The sequence below is a fragment of the Triturus cristatus genome, chromosome 7 (genome assembly GCF_964204655.1).
Source record: "Triturus cristatus chromosome 7, aTriCri1.1, whole genome shotgun sequence".
Taxonomy (NCBI): domain Eukaryota; kingdom Metazoa; phylum Chordata; class Amphibia; order Caudata; family Salamandridae; genus Triturus; species Triturus cristatus.
Window position 1 is genome coordinate 1,137,272,703 of NC_140590.1, and position 18,462 is coordinate 1,137,291,164.

At 51.3% G+C, this 18,462-nt stretch overlaps 1 protein-coding gene across 2 annotated transcripts in view; it reads left to right on the forward strand.

Annotated features, from left to right (window-relative positions):
• The first annotated feature begins 4,123 nt into the window (after nt 1–4,123).
• UNC5A (unc-5 netrin receptor A) overlaps nt 4,124–18,462 on the forward strand; it is an 841,139-nt gene continuing 826,800 nt past the window's right edge. For both annotated transcript variants that reach the window (XM_085618304.1, XM_085618305.1), the window contains exon 1: nt 4,124–4,540. In XM_085618304.1, the coding sequence (XP_085474430.1) occupies nt 4,447–4,540 (94 nt within the window). In that variant the 5' untranslated portion in view covers nt 4,124–4,446. The remainder of the gene's footprint in view (nt 4,541–18,462) is intronic.

Consider the following 18,462-nt stretch of genomic DNA (forward strand, 5'->3'; position numbering starts at 1 on the left):
AGGTTTATCGTGTTGTGTCAGCTTGTCTCCCCTTCTTCAGCTCTTGGAGAGTACACCCCGCTTTAGAGAGAAGCAATAATGTTCGAGTTGCTTCTGCTGTCACTTAAGATTGATTTTCTGCACCACTGCACAGCTCGGTTACATTATAACGTTAATACTGATTATAAACACGAGCCGAAGGAGAAGTCTCTGAGGCCTGCAGATGGGAAAGAGAGGGGACTGTGCAGCTGATGGGAGAAACTGCTAAAAGGAACAGGTTACTGGTAGCACCCTCCAGTAACGACGCGTTTCTAGCCAATGAGATTCAGTATGGCACCTTATCCAGGACAGTAGAAGTATCCCTCCCCATTTGGGCATGGTCAATAAATCAATCAACCAGGGTTGGTGAAGCGCAAATACTCACCCATGAGGGTCTCAAGGTGCTGGGTCACCAGTGGGCGTATCCAAAACTGGTTCTTCACTTTCCTGTCACATTGACCAGAACCCAGTGCCGTCTTTTTATGCATTGGCGCGCTGGACAGTTGCCCGGGGACCCCACGAGCACAGGGGCCCCATGCACACCAGAATTTAACACTAATTTTCCAATAAACATTTTTATTCCTGTGAGTCGTTGTGTAGGTGGGCCCAGTGCACTGCTCTGCCCAGGGGTCCTATAATGCTGTTTAGACGGCCCTGCCAGGACCCGGTGGGTCAGGAACAGAAGGTGCAGTTTCCAGCATTAGAGGAGCAGTTCAGAACCAGGAGGAGGACAGGGGCGGGTGGGTCAGGAGGATCAGGAGCACCAGCAGTAATAGAACCAGGAGATTCAAGAGGACCGTGTCCATGAGGATCAAAGCCAAGAAGACCAAAAGGACCAGGGCCAGGAGGACAAGGACAATGGCGGCCAGACGTACCAGAGCCAATGGAACCAGGCCCAGAGCAGCCATCTTCAAGGAACAAGGCCATGGGACAGCACGCGGTGCAGCATCACCGGGACGATGAGAAATAAGAGGAGCAGGAGGAACAGGAGGGGAAGGCTTAGGACCTGGAGGACCATGGCTTGGAAGATTAATACCAGGAGGACAATGGCCCCAACCACAAGGACGAGCAGGACCAGAGGACCAGAACCTGGAGGATGAAGACGACTTGAACCAGGAGGGCAGAATCAGAAAGTCCAGAAGGATGGGGAACAGCATCAAGCGCCCGAAAGACCAGGAGCCCTAGGACCAGTGGAACAAGGAGGACATGACAGGGCCAGGCCTGGGAGGAGGACCGGGAAGAAAGCCAAGGAGGAGGATGTGGCGCACTAGGTGGAAGAGAAGGCCGAGGCCAAGAGGAGAAGAAGAAACAGGGGCGGACCAAGCAGTTATGATGAGAAGTGCCTGGGGTCAGGTGACCAGGAAGAGGACCAGAAAGAAGAGGAGGAGGAGGCCGGTGTAATTCCACATCACACATTAAAAGACATGTTCTTAATAACAGAGGCCACACCTCTGAAAAACGAGGCTTAACTACTCTTCGGTGTTAGGATCTGTAGACCCCCCCTCCCCCTTTTTATTAGTTCACTTAAAGTACTGGTTGACCCCGTGACCTCCATGCTCCCTTGAAAGACAGCCTGATTGGTACCATTTAGAGTAAACCATAACAGCTTTCCTGTCTTGTTTTTCCTGGATGCCACTTTATTTGTGGGCAGAGTTGGCAAAATACACTGCATCACTGACTCCGCCCCCCATGATTCTACCCTTGTTCTGCCGCACCCCTGGGGGTTCTCAGTAAACTTCGTACATTTCCAGAACTAGATAAAAAAGGAACCAGTAAGTGAAGCATACAGATGTGCGATGACCACACATGGCCAGTCTGACCAATCGCCTCTTCTCCTTAAAGGTGAAGAGGGCTCTTACATCATGAGTTGCTTTAATGGGGCAAGGACATCGGGTTATGTTTTTTTTTGCATTTCGTGGAAGGCTTTGGCAGCGCATTCCATTAGGCGCAGCCATTCGTTTCATGTTTTCCTTCTCTAATCTATCGTTAATCCCAGAGGGGAATTACACAGAGTCCTCGGGATAGTCCACGCTGAGCCCTCCGTCAGCACGTCCTTCTCGCGAGGACTGCGAGTACTTTCCGTTGGTCTGGATCGTGCGTCCAGTCCAAAGCTTCCGTCTCATATCTGTTGTGTGCGATCCCAGGGCACATGCATTCATTCGGTGCAGGTAAACCTTCGCGCAGATCCAGTCCAGGTTTTCCCTCTCGGAGTGGGTTCCTCCGGAGACCATTCATCAAGTTAAATATCAAACTGGATGCGCCCAGGGCCCCTTCTATAAAACACATCAATGTAATTGGGTGGCCTCAGGCCAGACCCCCTACAGAACGACCCACGCAGTTCAGGGATTCCTCTAGCCATGGCTGCACCCCCGTAGGCGAGCCCTCAGGGTCTCCCTGTGGGCCCCTCCCCCGCAGCAGGCCCGGACAGCCTGCCCAGGGCCCGCGCAGCCTCACTCCGAGAGCCCCGGCCTTCCTCCCAGGCTCGGATGCTTCCGCAATCGATAAAGCTGTCGGCGCGGGCCCGAGGGCGCAGCCGGTGTCTGAGGTCCAGCCGCTGACACGGGGTGTCAAGCCAGCCACAGGGAGTGGATACAGTGGTTGTGGTGGTATGTCTGCACGCTCCAATGTCCCTCGGAGGTGTGCTCAGCTTCGAGGCGCTTTCAGAGAGACACGACGCATGCGGGACAGATATATCTAGAGAGGTGACACCTCTGAGACGGTCTGGGATGGTAGGATGTCGGTTAATTGATTCTGTGTATATATTTGTATGGCGCCATGCCCCTGAACCGTGCATCGCCGAGATAGGGGAGCCGTGGGCACGTACCACTGAGAGTAACGTTACTTACTGAGCGAGGCTTGGCAAGAGCTCCGTTTTCAGATGCCAAAGACGTGCGAGTCGTTTTGTTCTGTGAATCCGGGTGGAAAATGGTTCGATTGTACACCTGTACCTCCCCCTTCCCTCCGCACCCACCGGACTGTTTAGGATGGTCTGGAAGGTGTACCGATGAGTCCTCGGAGATGGACCAGGTGAGGACTAAAGCAGCTCTGGGGGCTGTTTGAATTCACGAGTACCAATGCTGGCGGATTCACTCAGCCTTTCATCCTTCCAAGGTCGATAAAATTAGAACTGTGGATGGGTTAACAATATACCTCTGTTATTACGCGCCAAAGACAACCCAAGGGGTGACTCTGCGTTTTACAGCGCCACATATGTCATGTGCAGCAAAAAGTTGCAGGCACCAGGTGATTTGCCCAGGATCACACGGTGTGCATGACTCCCTCGCAGAATTCCTGGTTCCCTCGCAGAATTCCTGGTTCGAATCCACGCTAGAGTCAATAATCCTGCGAGGAAGCACGGGCACACATAGCACTACAAATTCAAGAACGATTTGGACGCAAATCTGTCCAGGCTTCGATTTCAGCCTTTCTTAAGGACCTTTGTCTCTTGGGCGCCATGCACTCATCAGGACCCATGCGTGTGAACCCGCCACCAAAATAGTTATCCCTCCAGCAAAACACAATTCAGCCCATTTGTTCTAAAAAATAACCCGTGCTTTTTGCGAAAGAACGGTAGGTTCGGTCATTTAGATGGCAAGTTTAATATTGAACCAATTCGATGGTACATATCTTATCACCTTGGTGGGCGTAGAGCTAATTCGCACCTGTGACGCATTAAGTGGCTACAGATATCTCTGTAGTTGTTACGTTAACCCACTGAGCTTTCTTAATAGGATTGGAACATATCACCAGCGGGTTAAAACTCATAGATCTACAGCAGGTGCATTAACTATCTCCGCTGTTCGTTTGGTTTGGATCATGCAGCCTGAAGAATTTACATAGATCTCAGCCGTGGTGCAATAACCGCCTGCGCTATAATATTAGATGCCGTTGGCCATTCTGCGGTGGGCTTCAGACCCTCCGTTCACTGTGGATGGAGGGGCCCGGCTGCGACAGGAGCGCCTGGCAGACAGTCCTGGTAGTGGTCTAACTGGATCCCGATCGCGCTCCAGGCCGTGTTTTGCCTCCACCAGCGCGCCTCTCCCTCATCTGCCAGTCTGGCTCTCTCCATCACTGCTTCTTCCCTGCAGTGCCGTGCAAGAGACGAGCGGTGCGGGCAGCTTTGCCAGGCGAGGAGAACCGGGGCACCCGCAGCCCCCACGTCCTCTCGCGGGGGCTGCACGGCATCTCTGGGACCCTGCGCAGCCGCCTCCGGGGGCCGGGCACTGGGGGGCACCCAAGCAGCGCACCTTCATCCTGCTGCCCCCACTTACCTGGGACCCTTCTCCCAGCCAAGCGCGGAGAAGAGCACACCTGCGGCAGCGGGGGCCCATGGGGACTCCTGCGGGCTCTGGCATGTGGGCACACCTGGACAGCCCGCGCGGGGGCTGAGCCCCGGACCCCCAGGCGTGGGCACCCTCGCCGCCAGCGATGGGCTCATGGTGGCACGGAGCGCCCTCCCCCCCTGGCACCGGGGCGCTGTCCCTGCTCTTGGCCAGCACACTCCTGGGCATCCCGTCGAGCGGTGAGTCCAGTCTGCATGCGGCGTTTGTTGTGGTGGTCAGTGGCACGCTGTGCATGTGAGCCCTTCCGGCGGTCCGAGCGCGGCTGGCGCGAGACACGTGAAGTTGGGCAGCGGCTCTCTCCGCTTCTACGGGAAGAGGGTAATGTGCCCAGCTCCTATGCGGACTGGTGTTATCGTAGGAGATGTGTTAACGGTCCTGCCTGGTATAAGACGGATTTTGGAGGGGGTATGCGGTGGGATGCATGAATTTGGGCGGGGGCACACTTCCACAAGTAAGGATGACCCCGGGGCAAATATGGAGACGTTTGGGACATCCAAGCAGTCCCCGTTTGGGTAGGTTTTTACCCGCAAGGGTGGAGGGGCATGGTGCCGAGCCCCTCCACCCCTGCGTATCCCTGCAGACCTGGGTCTCTGCTGACCCCAAAACCGGTCTCTTGAGAGAGACGTGGCTGTCCGGCGCTAGAGCCCTCTTAAGAGAGAGTTTGGTCGTCTTACCTACTTCTTACGGGGCGGCCCGGTGGTCGCAGGGCTGTAGGAAGGGGTCTGGTCGTTTACCTTTGGGTGCACGTAGAGGGGGGATGCACCTGTGTAGGGGGTTGGAGATTACCACTTTGAATGGCTCGCAGCGGGTATCGGGCTGTGGACTGCTCTGCTGGGTCTCATGGGCCCTTCTGTGGCTGCCGGGCTCTGGGGGGGGGGGGGGGGGAGGGCTTCTATGTCTGTGGGGGCATCTGGTGGCTGTTGGGCTGTGAGGGACAGCCGCGTCTCCTCAGAGAGCGCTTTGGTGGGGTTTGGACTGCGGAGGGTCTTTGTGTCTCCTTACGGTGCGCTACAGTCAGAGGCGTAACGCAGGCCCCGGTGGCGCACGCGACAGTCCCAGCACTACACCTTTAGGGTGACCCCATTCAGGCCAAGGTCTATCAATATCTGTGAGATGCGGACAGAGGGGCCCCCTCGTTACATGCTGGTGGGGGGCATCATTTTGTTGTACGCTACTGGCTTTGGGCGTACGACTGGCTGCTGGACCGTGGCGGGGCTCGGTGTCTCTTCGGGGGGCGCTTTGGTCTGTGCTGTACTTTGGAAGGGGGCTGCTGTGTCTCCTCGGGGTGACCTTTGGTGGGTGCTGGAACGCAGAGGGGGTTGCTGTGTCTCCTTATGGGTGCGCTTTGAGGAGTGCTGGGGTGCGGAGTGGAGGGGGGCGCTTTGGTGGGCTCTGGACTGCAGAGGAACTGCTGTGTCGCTTTGGGGTGGGCGTTGATGGGTGCTACTCTGAGGGTGGAGTACTGGGCTGTGGAGAGGGCTGCTGTGCCTCCTCTAGGTGCCCACTGGTGGCAGCTGGACTGTGGAGAGGGCTGTTGTGTCTCCTCTAGGTTCCCATTGGTGGCAGCTGGACTGTGGAGAGGGCTGTTGTGTCTCCTCGGGATGCGCTTTGTTGTGTGCTGGGCCGAGGAGTGATGGAGGGTGCTGGGTTGTGGGGAAGGCTCCTGTCTTCTCTGCTGGACTGTGGAGTGGGGGTGCTGTGTCTTCTCTGCTGGTCTGTGGAGGGAGTTCTGTGTCTTCTCTGCTGGCCTGTGGAGGTGGTGCTGTGTCTTCTCTGCTGGACTGTGGAGGTGGTGCTGTGTCTTCTCTGCTGGACTGTGGAGGGGGTGCTGTGCCTTCCATGCTGGTCTGTGGATGGGGTGCTGTGTCTTCCCTGCTGGTCTGTGGAGGGGGTGCTGTGTCTTCTCTGCTGGACTGTGGAGGGGGTGCTATGTCTTCTCTGCTGGACAGTGGAGGGGGTGCTGTGTCTGTTCTACTGGACTGTGGCGGCGGTGCTGTGTCTTCTCTGCTGGGCTGTGGAGGGGGTGGTGTGCCTTCCATGCTGTTCTGTGGAGTGGGTGCTGTGTCTTCCCTGCTGGACTTTGGAGGGGGTGCTGTGTCTTCTCTGCTGGACTGTGGAGGGGTGCTGTGTCTTCTCAGCTGGACTCCGGAGGGGGTGCTGTGTCCTCTGTGCTGGACCGTGGAGGGGGTGCTGTGTCCTCTGTGCTGGACCGTGGAGGGGGTGCTGTGTCCTCTGTGCTGGACTGTGGAGGGGGTGCTGTGCCTTCCATGCTGGTCTGTGGATGGGGTGCTGTGTCTTCCCTGCTGGTCTGTGGATGGGGTGCTGTGCCTTCCATGCTGTTCTGTGGAGTGGGTGCTGTGTCTTCCCTGCTGGACTTTGGAGGGGGTGCTGTGTCTTCTCTGCTGGACTGTGGAGGGGGTGCTTTGTCTTCTCAGCTGGACTCCGGAGGGGGTGCTGTGTCCTCTGTGCTGGACCGTGGAGGGGGTGCTGTGTCCTCTGTGCTGGACCGTGGAGGGGGTGCTGTGTCCTCTGTGCTGGACTGTGGAGGGGGTGCTGTGTCTTCTCTACTAGACTCTGGAGGGGGTGCTTTGTCTTCTCAGCTGGACTGTGGAAGGGTCCTGTGTCTTCTCACCTGGACCGTAGAGGGGGTGCTGTGTCTTCTCTGCTGGACCGTGGAGGGGGTGCTGTGTCTTCTCGGCTAAACTGCAGAGGGGCTTCTCTGTCTCCTCGGGGTGCGCGTTATGTGCCCGGCTACGGAGTGTTGTGGGGGTACCGGACTGTGCAGGGGTTGTGTGTCTCCTTAGTGCCCGTTGCTGTGCGCCGGACAGTTGGAGGCTGCAGTGCGTCCTCGGGGTGCGCTTTGTTGTGCTCTGGGAGGGGCGGAGTTGTGAAGGATGCTCCTGTGTCTCCCTAGGGCGCTCCTGGAGGGACAGGTCTCTCGCTCTCCCGTGCATGCAGGGCAGCGGTGCTGGACGCCGGGCCACCCGGGGGGCCACTCGATGGTTCTGGGCGCTGGACTTGTGTTTCACTGGAGTGCTCAGTGGTGGGCTGTGTGCGGAGGAAGAGGGCAACTGAGAGTGCGCTGGACTGTAGAGGGGCCTGTTTCCTTAGGGTGTCCCTCAGAGGTTGCGGACTGTGGAGGGGGATGTTTCCTTAGGGTGTCCCTCAGAGGGTTCCGGACTGTAGAGGGGATGTTTCCTTAGGATGTCCCTCAGAGGTTGCGGACTGTGGAGGGGACTGTTTCCTTAGGATGTCCCTCAGAGGTTGCGGACTGTGGAGGGGACTGTTTCCTTAGGATGTCCCTCAGAGGGTGCTGACTGTGGAGGGGGCTGTTTCCTTAGGGTGTCCCTCAGAGGTTGCGGACTGTGGAGGGGGCTGTTTCCTTACGGTGTCCCTCAGAGGGAGCTGACTGTGGAGGGGGCTGTTTCCTTAGGGTGTCCCTCAGAGGGAGCTGACTGTGGAGGGGGCTGTTTCCTTAGGGTGTCCCTCAGAGGTTGTGGACTGTGGAGGGGGCTGTTTCCTTACGGTGTCCCTCAGAGGGTGCTGACTGTGGAGGGGCTGTTTCCTTAGGGTGTCCCTCAGAGGTTGCGGACTGTGGAGGGGCTGTTTCCTTAGGGTGTCCCTCAGAGGGTGCTGACTGTGGAGGGGCTGTTTCCTTAGGGTGTCCCTCAGAGGGAGCTGACTGTGGAGGGGGCTGTTTCCTTAGGGTATCCCTCAGAGGGTGCTGACTGTAGAGGGGCTGTTTCCTTAGGGTGTCCCTCAGATGATGCTGACTGTAACGAGGCTGGTTCCTTAGGATGTCCCTCGGAGGATGCCAGGCTATGGGTGGAGGGTGCTGTATCCTTAGGGTGTCCCTCAGAGGATGCTGACTGTAGAGGGGATGTTTCCTTAGGATGACCCTCAGAGGTTGCAGACTGTGGAGGGGGCTGTTTCCTTAGGGTGTCCCTCAGAGGATGCCAGGGTATGGGTGGAGGGGGCTGTTTCCTTAGGGTGTCCCTCAGAGGTTGCGGACTGTGGAGGGGGATGTTTCCTTAGGGTGTCCCTCAGATGGTGCAGACTGTGGAGGGGGCTGTTTCCTTAGGGTGTCCCTTAGAGGGTGCCGGACTGTGGAGGGGGCTGTTTCCTTAGGATGTCCCTCAGAGGGAGCTGACTGTGGAGGGGGCTGTTTCCTTAGGGTGTCCCTCAGAGGGTGCCGGACTGTGGAGGGGGCTGTTTCCTTAGGGTGTCCCTCAGAGGGAGCTGACTGTGGAGGGGGCTGTTTCCTTAGGGTGTCCCTCAGAGGGTGCTGACTGTAGAGGGGCTGTTTCCTTAGGATGTCCCTCAGAGGGTGCGGACTGTGGAGGGGGCTGTTTCCTTAGGGTGTCCCTCAGAGGATGCCAGGGTATGGGTGGAGGGGGCTGTTTCCTTAGGGTGTCCCTCAGAGGTTGCGGACTGTGGAGGGGGATGTTTCCTTAGGGTGTCCCTCAGATGGTGCAGACTGTGGAGGGGGCTGTTTCCTTAGGGTGTCCCTTAGAGGGTGCCGGACTGTGGAGGGGGCTGTTTCCTTAGGATGTCCCTCAGAGGGAGCTGACTGTGGAGGGGGCTGTTTCCTTAGGGTGTCCCTCAGAGGGTGCCGGACTGTGGAGGGGGCTGTTTCCTTAGGGTGTCCCTCAGAGGGAGCTGACTGTGGAGGGGGCTGTTTGCTTAGGATGTCCCTCAGAGGGTGCTGACTGTAGAAGGGCCGTTTCCTTAGGATGTCCCTCAGAGGGTGCGGACTGTGGAGGGGGCTGTTTCCTTAGGGTGTCCCTCAGAGGGAGCTGACTGTGGAGGGGGCTGTTTCCTTAGGGTGTCCCTCAGAGTGTGCTGACTGTAGAGGGGCTGTTTCCTTAGGATATCCCTCAGAGGGTGCTGACTGTAGAGGGGCTGTTTCCTTAGGATGTCCCTCAGAGGGTGCGGACTGTGGAGGGGGCTGTTTCCTTAGGGTGTCCCTCAAAGAGGGGCGGACTGTAGAGGGGCTGTTTCCTTAGGGTGTCCCTTAGAGGGTGCTGACTGTAGAGGGGGGTGTTTCCTTAGGGTGTCCCTCAGAGGGTGCTGACTGTGGAGGGCGCTTTTTCCTTAGGGTGTCCCTCAGAGCTTGCCGGACTGTAGGGGGGCCGTGTTTCATCGCGGTTGTCTCACACAGGGGCACCCTTTTCTCTTAGGGATCGGGTGAGTGGGCACTCGGCTGGGGTAGGCGGGTCCGAAGTCTCGGGGTCCCTTTGAGTGGGTGCTCGGCTTGGGTTGGGGATGCTACGTCTCCCCGATGGCTGGTCAGTGGCTGTTGGGATGTTGGGGGGCTGTGGAGAGCCCCGCTGCGTTTCCTGGGTGTGGCCACGTGGGCGCCGCTGGGGCTCCCTCGGCCCTCGTTAGAAGGCTATGGGTGCCGTTATCTCCCTTCCTTAGGCTCCGCCTCGGGTGCTGGCCCGTGAGACGCTCTGCTGTGTCTCCTCAGGGGTTGACGTGCATGGCACCTTTGAAAAAACATATCCGCTGAACCCAGACCCAAAATAACAACATTTGAAATATCACGCGCGGCGGTTTATTGTCCAAACTGGAACGGGCTGCTCTTAAAACGACGATTCAACGTAAAAACTTTGTTTTTAATCCTGGCCCTGCTTGGACGTCGATGAACTAATATGGATTCTATATCATAAACAGCAGGTACTCGCGTATTATGTTGCTACAGTGTACTATGAAGGGGTTCTGGTGACATGATAAACCACAAATCACTGCTGCAAGATAATTCAAACTAACACACCACGAAAACCACTGACTCCTATCTGTACAAGAGCCCAACAGCTGGGGCAGGAGCTTGCGAGGGAGGGCTCGGCGCAGGCGCCCATTCACCTAGGGAAAGTTAGTGGGTGAATTGTAGCATTTATAGCACTTACTACCCCTGTATGGGACGTTGAAGCGCTTACCTATACACAGTGCTTTAAGTGGGAAAAAAAACTGGGGGTGCTCTAAAAGGGGCGTGGTTAATGTCTTGAAGGGGCGTGGCCTATCTGAGTAGGGGCGTGGTCTAAATCAAAATAACTAGCACTGTGTGCTTAAGAAAATCATGAAGTCGCATCCAGCAAAAGATAATAAAGGATTGTATTTAAGTTCCTTTCTTAGTTCACTTTGATGTAATAGCAGTAACGCACACCAGAGAAAGGACAAAACTCCGGCTGGCGAAACCTTTCAAGTTTCATTTATTCCTTTTAAACTGTAATTACATTCGTTACGGATATGTCTAAATTAAGCTGTGGCCCGGTCACATGCATTTATGGGACGTCACACCCTTTTCAAACAATCATTATCAACGCCAAGTCTGGCCCTGGCACGGTAGTGCGATTTTTGTTTAGTATTAATAAAATTTGACACTTCAGAGAGCAGTTTCAGCAGAGAGGACATAGAAGGAATGGGCATGGAATCCAAATACACAAACTGAAACTTCTCTATCAAGGGGAAACATCACTGCCAAAGTTCCGAGCTTGTGAAAAAGCGACCAGCGAAATAACTTGCTAGTTAATGTTGGGGGGGGGGGCAAAGCAAACATTTCGGGGGGGGGGGGGCTGAATCGTTAAACAGTAGGCTGAGTGGCGCTGATTTTGGGGGTGGGGGGGCTGAATCTAGGCAGAGTGGAGCTGCGGGGGTTCTTACAAGGGGTGAACCAACAGCGAGGCCTCATTAACATGCAAATGGTCTTTTTAAAGACCTGTGAAGTGCTCAGGCGCGGCTTTGTTTCTGCCCGGGGAGCGGTCTCATCCCGGGCTGCCACACACGACGGGGGGGGGGGGGGGGGGGGGGGCTGAAGCCCTTTGAGTTCAATGGGTGTTGCGCGCCTGATCACAGGTAAATGCGGGAGAGAACGGGGTTGTTGAGCAGGGCCGGGCTGGCTTGCCCGGGCATCGGGCGTTTCCTGTAGCAAAAGTGCTTCACAGTTCGAAAATAGAGCCCGATAGAGACCCGTTTCGAGGGTACCAAAAAAAAAACTGCCGGTGCGCAGACCCGGACAGACCCGGCCCACTTAAAGCCCTGCCTATACAGGCAGCACGCCGCACTGTTCAGGGCTGTGGTTAGGAGGGTGTTGTCTTTGTTTTGATCCTATGTGGGAAGTGTTTCCATGTCATGTGGGGTGAACATCGAATTGCGACTATTGTTGCGGGAGACAGCGCTTAGCAGTGTGATGGACGAAGAGCAGTAAAGGATAGGAGGGTGTAAAGTGGGCTGGGGAGGAATCCTTGCACTGAACGACTACTCTTTAGCAAGCAGCAGGAGAAAAAAACTCCCAAATGTCACGGCCAAGAATGGCAGTTGGCGTTGCTGGGTAACAGGGGGGTGGGGCCACATGCTGTAGGTAAGGAGTGGGCTGTCTTGGTCTGTGTCTGCCATGGCATTCTTGGCATGTGGGCGCTTCAAGCATGCCGCAGAGTGGAGCGCAACGCACCTGGTAAGATTGCAGCTTATGCGCAGTGGTGTAGCGATCATAGGGGCAGCAGGTGCAGTGGCACCGCAGGCTAGAGGCGTGCAGGGCCCACTGCATCCCAGTTATGGCTGTCTTTCACTACCTGTGGGATGAGACATGCAATTGATCATTCAGTATGCAGTGGTGGTGGTGGGGGTGGTGTTTCAACGTGCTCTAGAGCAGCCATAAAATGTTATGTAAGGACGGAGGCCCCTGCACTGCACGGACAGCTGTGCCATCCTTCCCCTTTGGGTGACTTACCGAACCTAGTATTCCTTTACGCCAGTGGAGTTATCATCTGCAAGCCCACCGGAGACGCGCCATATGTTTTTGTGTTGCGACGCTGGTATGGAGAAGCATTTAAAGTTGTAGAGTGCATTGTATTGTAATTCCATTTATGTAGTGCTTAGTATACCTCAAGAGGTGCTAAAGCGCCTGAAGCTAGTGGTTGCTGTCCCTTCCCAAGGATACAGACTGGCTGGTAGCTGGTCAGCTTCTGCTGAGGGGCACGTCAGTTTTTTTGAGCTGTTCCACTATATGAAGGGTCTGAGATACACCCACCCACCTTAGTCCAGCTGACTAGGGTCATTCCCCTCTGCCAGAGATTTCCCTTGCGTGTTTGGGTTTACAGTGTGCAGGGAGGCCTTGTGGCATGAACGGTGCACTTTGCAAGGACATAGTCTGTGCAGCACAAGATGAGCTGCCTAAACAGGGTATGGACATAGGCCTCTGGGGCTCTGCCTTCGAGCCAGTGTCATACTCTCCGGTTCCTGGCTGCAGCATACTTTCAGCCAGACTCCTCCATGTATGATGAAAGATTGACCCAAGTGGGTGAGATGGCCTGGGCATATTGGCTTCCAGAGTTGGAAGAAGAAAGCACACCCCTGCTTTAAATGTGTGTGGGGCATGAAAAATGAAATGAAGTGATGGATGCAATGCTTGGAATTATCTCAGCCATTGGTGATTGTTTGAGGGCACTTCCCAATCCATCGTTTTCACTCATCATGCCACCCCAGTTTGTACTGGACTGTGATGGGTATGCTCCTACGTGGGTCCCGTGCTCACTGTGCCACTCAACCCAATCCATACTCGACACATTTATTACACATGAGCCCTAATCACTCCTGGGTTGCTTGTATTTCAGTTCAGGGTGGCCCTGGCCTGGCAGTTCGGACAGGACTGTTCCTACTTTAGCTGGATCTAGACGGATTTGCATATGGCTGGGTCCAAACTGAGGTGGCATGGGAATAGCAAGTAGCTGAGATTAATTCAAGCACTCCATTCATCACTTTGTTGTTATTTCAAACTTGTGTGGGGCCCAGTTCACATCCTGGGGCCATATACTGCTGTCTGCCTCCCCCTTTGTGGCCACCCCAGGACTGTCTTGAAATCAGAGAGCACCTACTAAGGAAGCTTTTCCTGTCGGCCTAGAAATCCACATTTGCTTGACCAGCTTGTGCATGATTTGACCAGCTATTGCTTGCCCTACTTCTCCTTTGTTGGATATTGATGAAGGACAACAAAGATGCTGGCTACTTTTGTGAGCCAGACGAAGGAACTCTGACCCCGGCTCCTGCCTTGATTGGCCCTAGATTCCTCCTAGTGCCCTCACAATAGCCACCTTAGGAGAACATGTATTCATCTGTAGTAACGAAGAAGCTCTGTTCTGCCAGCGCACAGGGGCACCTGACCAGCAACAGGTCTCTTGAAATATCTTGATTTTCCAGTGCTTCTGACATGTTGACTATGGAGGAAGCTGTGCTGCTATGACCTAACCTATAAGGGAAGAGGGGGTGGTCTCCTTCCAGGAAGCCAAGAAGCAATGCTCAGCAGACAGAAGCCTTCTTGGAGGTCATTGTGAGGGAGTGTGATGCCCAAGAGCAGAGAACATCCTGCAGCCAGTTGCTCAAGATTGAAACAAAAAGACCTTGCCTTCTCATGAAGGTTGATGACCTGCAGGAAGCCCTTCCAGACTAAGTGTGGGGATCCTACCTTGACCTGACCTGGCTTTTTTAATCCCTTACCACACCTTTACCATCCCCTATATGGAGACCAGGTCAGATTTTCTCATTTACTCTAGCCATGAGGTAATGTCATGGCGGTCAAGACTGGACACCTTGAGTCAAGAACCATTTGCAGCACTTCTCCTTCTGATGGGTCCCAATATTTTGCAGATGAAAACATGACTGTTACCCCAATCGTAAATTCTAGGTGCTTCATCGTTGCTGAGAAGAACCAATGGGCGTCATGGGCGATCCATGACCGTTTGTGGGCAGTTACGACGTAAACGACACAAGTGCACCTCAAGAGACTTTACCGTACACCTATAGAAAGATTCCATGAGTGTGCACCTTTGGTCATGTGAACAGACATCCCGGATTGGACAGCTTCCTGCGCACATGCGCATATGGTGTCACCATCCCAGGCCATTAGCCTCGATGGAAAACAAAGCACCAGAAGGACGCATGACACTCATTCACTCAGGCGACGTCATCGGGGATCTCAGTGGTGATGCGATCGGCAATGTCACTCACCAACTAGGTCCCAAGTGGTGTCATCAGTGATGTCATTTGCTATCCTTAGCAGTGCACCTGGGATGGAGGGTCAGTGAAACCATGCTGCAAACTGATCTTCTCCTTTCCGCCTTTAGGGTTTGCACAGTAACCTCTTCCATATGTATATAAAATGTGGCACTCGCTATGTGATTGGCCGCTGCATGACTGTTTAGTTCTTTGCAGTGCCTTGTATACACACACTCAGACATATGTTTGGTTATTTTTATTACACAAACAGCAGTAATTTCAAAACCCTTAGTGCCTGGGAATATCAGACACATGCATTATTTTCCATAATTCACAGGCATGACATCATTCCATTGAATGACAGATTGTAAGAGAAGGAAAGCATAGAAAATGAGTTCCCTGTAGTTCTCATCTGTGAATTCATCTCCGCGCACACAAATGCCTCTGAATAACCAAAACATGAAATACTCCCTCCAACTACTACATTGCCCTTTGTTCAGTCAGAATTATCCCTGTGAAGAGCGAAAAAAACAGGCAATCCTTGCAATCAACAACTGATTGTTACAGACAGCGCGACGAGCAAAAGCAAAACCAACCACACTCTAACAGCAATATATTCTGAAAAAAAATCCCATTATTTCTATGCCTTTTGTTTAGACCCACAGCCAAATAATATATCTTGCAACATACAATTTACTTCTTTCAATCAACATTTTACTGCTTGGAAAAATATTTTTTAAATTAACTAAAGCAAACTAAATCATAAATCAACACGCTCAGCAGCATGGGCAAGAAAATTGCAGTGCAGATTCAATTCATGAAATCGAAAAATGCACATTTTCTCATGTCAAAATGCTTATACTATGTTGTGAAATGGAATTTGACAGGAACAAAAATTATATTTTCTGATAAATAGGAGGCGAGTAAAGGCTGGAAGATGTGGACCATGTTTTATTTTGAAAAATATCACTGGAAATGAGTAATCGGTTCAAACTTATTTTCAGATAGGAGCTCGTGACCAGTTTATGTCAATGTGAAAATATATTTGGAGATTTTTAAGGGTAATTGCTTTTTCTGAAGTTTCATTGTCAGGAGGAATGGTTGGGTTTAGAAGTGAGAGCAAGAGATAACATTTAGGAAGCTAAAGAAAAATATGCTGCAAATCAAATTTTATAGTCAAGAGCACCTCTTGATTATTGTTCAGTTTATGCTGCCTTCCTACTGAGTGCTAGAAACAGCTGTGTGTCTTATCAGGGATTTTAGGAGGTAATATCGAACCACAACTATTGACTGGATACAATATCGTTATAACAATATCGTGGGACGAAAAATCGTAAGGAAAGAGAAGGAGGTAAGAAAAGACTATTCTTAACTCCACATCTATGTACCTTGTGTGTGTGTGTGTATGTGTGTATATATATAATTCGTCAACCGGCGACAAAGTTATTCCAAATAGAATGTTGCGGATTTCCTATGGAAACACGGTCCTTACTATAGCTATCTACTGGCGACCGCCAGTAGATAATATATATATATATATATATATCCAGATATTGCGCTTCCAATGCACAGTCCTACGGAAAAAAACAGACGGATACGGACCGCAATTCAGTGCTTGAATTTTATTTTGTGCAAACAGTCGCCATGACGCGTTTCAGCCCCTCCCTCGGGCCTTGATCTATATATATATATATATATATATATATATATATATATATATATATATACAGAGAGAGACAGAGAGAGAGAGAGAAACAGAGACAGAGAGAGACAGAGAGACAGAGAGAGACAGAGAGAGACACAGAGAGACAGAGAGAGACAGAGAGACAGAGAGACAGAGAGACAGAGAGACAGAGACACAGAGACAGAGAGACACAGAGACAGAGAGACAGAGAGACAGAGAGACAGAGATGTATATAGCCATGGTACATATGTGATGTTGGGTATAGAGATTGTATAAAAACTAAACCTTTCAATATCATATCCCTCGATTTTGTTGGAACCATATTCTGTCACGTCACGTAGATATACAGAATGTTGTATTCCCAGCGTACATCTTACCAGGGAACTGCAAGTATGAAGTACAAAGTATTTGATCCTTTTTCTTCACTTGTTTTTAAAAATCAACTTGGGAGGGAACCGGGAAATTTGTCACTTTTGTGTCAAACATAGAAAGAAGTAATTTTGCATTCTGAACTCCGAAAATTATATGTAATGTAAAACGCTATTAGGAGAAAATGGCTGCCGCTGAAGAACTTGAGTATCTCCATTATATACCTCGTAAAGCGAAGAATTTTGACATTTTAAGCCAACATGATTGGTCCAATAAGAAGCAATTATATTTTCTTTGATTAAGTTAAGGGTGCCTGTGCATTGGGCCTAGCAAGATATTTAGAAGTTCAGGGAGACATATATATATATAGATATAGATATACATGTATATATTTTTTAACATATTTTGTCTGCAGGTTTTTTGAGTTTTGGGTCTGCTCTTGGAAATTAAGTATTGTTTACCTCTCATAGGGAGACCAATGATGGTAGAAAGTGTCATGTTCAAGTTGGTCAGCATGTTTAGAAATTTTGATTACTTAAAGGCACTTTTCGATATTAGAGACTGAAAGGTGTGCAATAATGCAGACTAAAACACTATCTGGCACATGCATCAACGTAGGCCTTTGCGATTCCTTAATTGGGATTATTAAGGAATCGCAATTAAGGAATTGCAAAAGCCTATGCATGTAGGAATCGCTATAAAAATAGTGATTCCCACACATTCCTTAATTGCAACTCGCAAATTGCGAGTCGCAATTAAGGAATGCCGTCCTATTCATTCCTATGGGCCTCCAGGCCCATAGGAATGAATTGGAGATTGCATGAGCAATTTGCGAGTACCCGTAGGTACTCGCAAATTGCTCATGCAATTTCAAGGGTGCAAGAGTGTCAAAATGACACCCTTTTGCACCCCTAAAATAGATCTGTGCACATATGTTTCACACACACGTCCTAAGGGCATGTGTGTGCGCAACATGAAACTTTGAAAAATGCACAAAAGTGCATTTTTCAAAGTTTTTGCAAATTACCATGAAGTTCAACTTCATGGTAATTTGCTCCCCCTATTAGCGAAATCGCAATTTTTTTTTACTTTAATGCATTGCATTTAAGGAATCTCAATTTGGGATTCCTTAAATGCAATCGCAATTTAAGTAATCGCATTTTAGAGATTCCTTAAATTGCGATTTTTGCATTTGGGATGATGCATCCCAAATGCTAAAATACCGGTCGCTAAGGGGCAGATTCTGAGAATCTGCCCGTTTGCGACCGGTTTTTCTTTTGATGCATGTGCCTGCAAATCCCACGTTTTTGATTCTGTGAAATCTGTAATTCGTGGACATTGCATCTTTCTGGTAAATTCTTAATGACAATTCACCGTTATGACATCACTCTCGTGAATTATGGGTTTTGTAACCACTAGCGTTTGTGCAGTAACACCAGCCAAACCAATTACACTTTATTGCACCTTTGGCCACTGTTATTGCACCAACCCAGTGCTTTCAAATCCGATATTCCATAGGGATTAAGCCGTGCTCATGAATTATTTATTTCCACAATACACAGAAATTGCATCATGCCCGCGAAATTGTGGATTTCGTCCAATGTAGAGTCACAGACATTAGTTTCTCGATCCGATTAGCTTCAATCTGGTTTATTCGTTTAGAGACATTTAATGCATGAAAAATGAAAGCAGGGAAACAGACTGCCAGAGCTTCACCACTGTCCTTTGTGTAGTCACTATTCTGTCCATGAAAGGTAAACAAAACCTGAACATTGTAATCGCAACCAAAGGCATATTGTTAGCTGGGCATCGCAAAGAACATCTTCAACCCCCCTCACTTGTTGATATAAAATGTGGTACTTGTATGGCAATGCATGCCTTCTCTAAAACCCCAGCTTGTCATCGGCATAAAGGAACATGTGTTTAAGGTCTTTTTTTCCACTGGTAGCCACATAGTGTATTGTTTTTACACAGATATTGAAAAATGAAATTATCTGGTTGATTTAACCAAATTAAGTACAATGTTAAAAAAATTATATAATGGGCAACTCGTTTTAT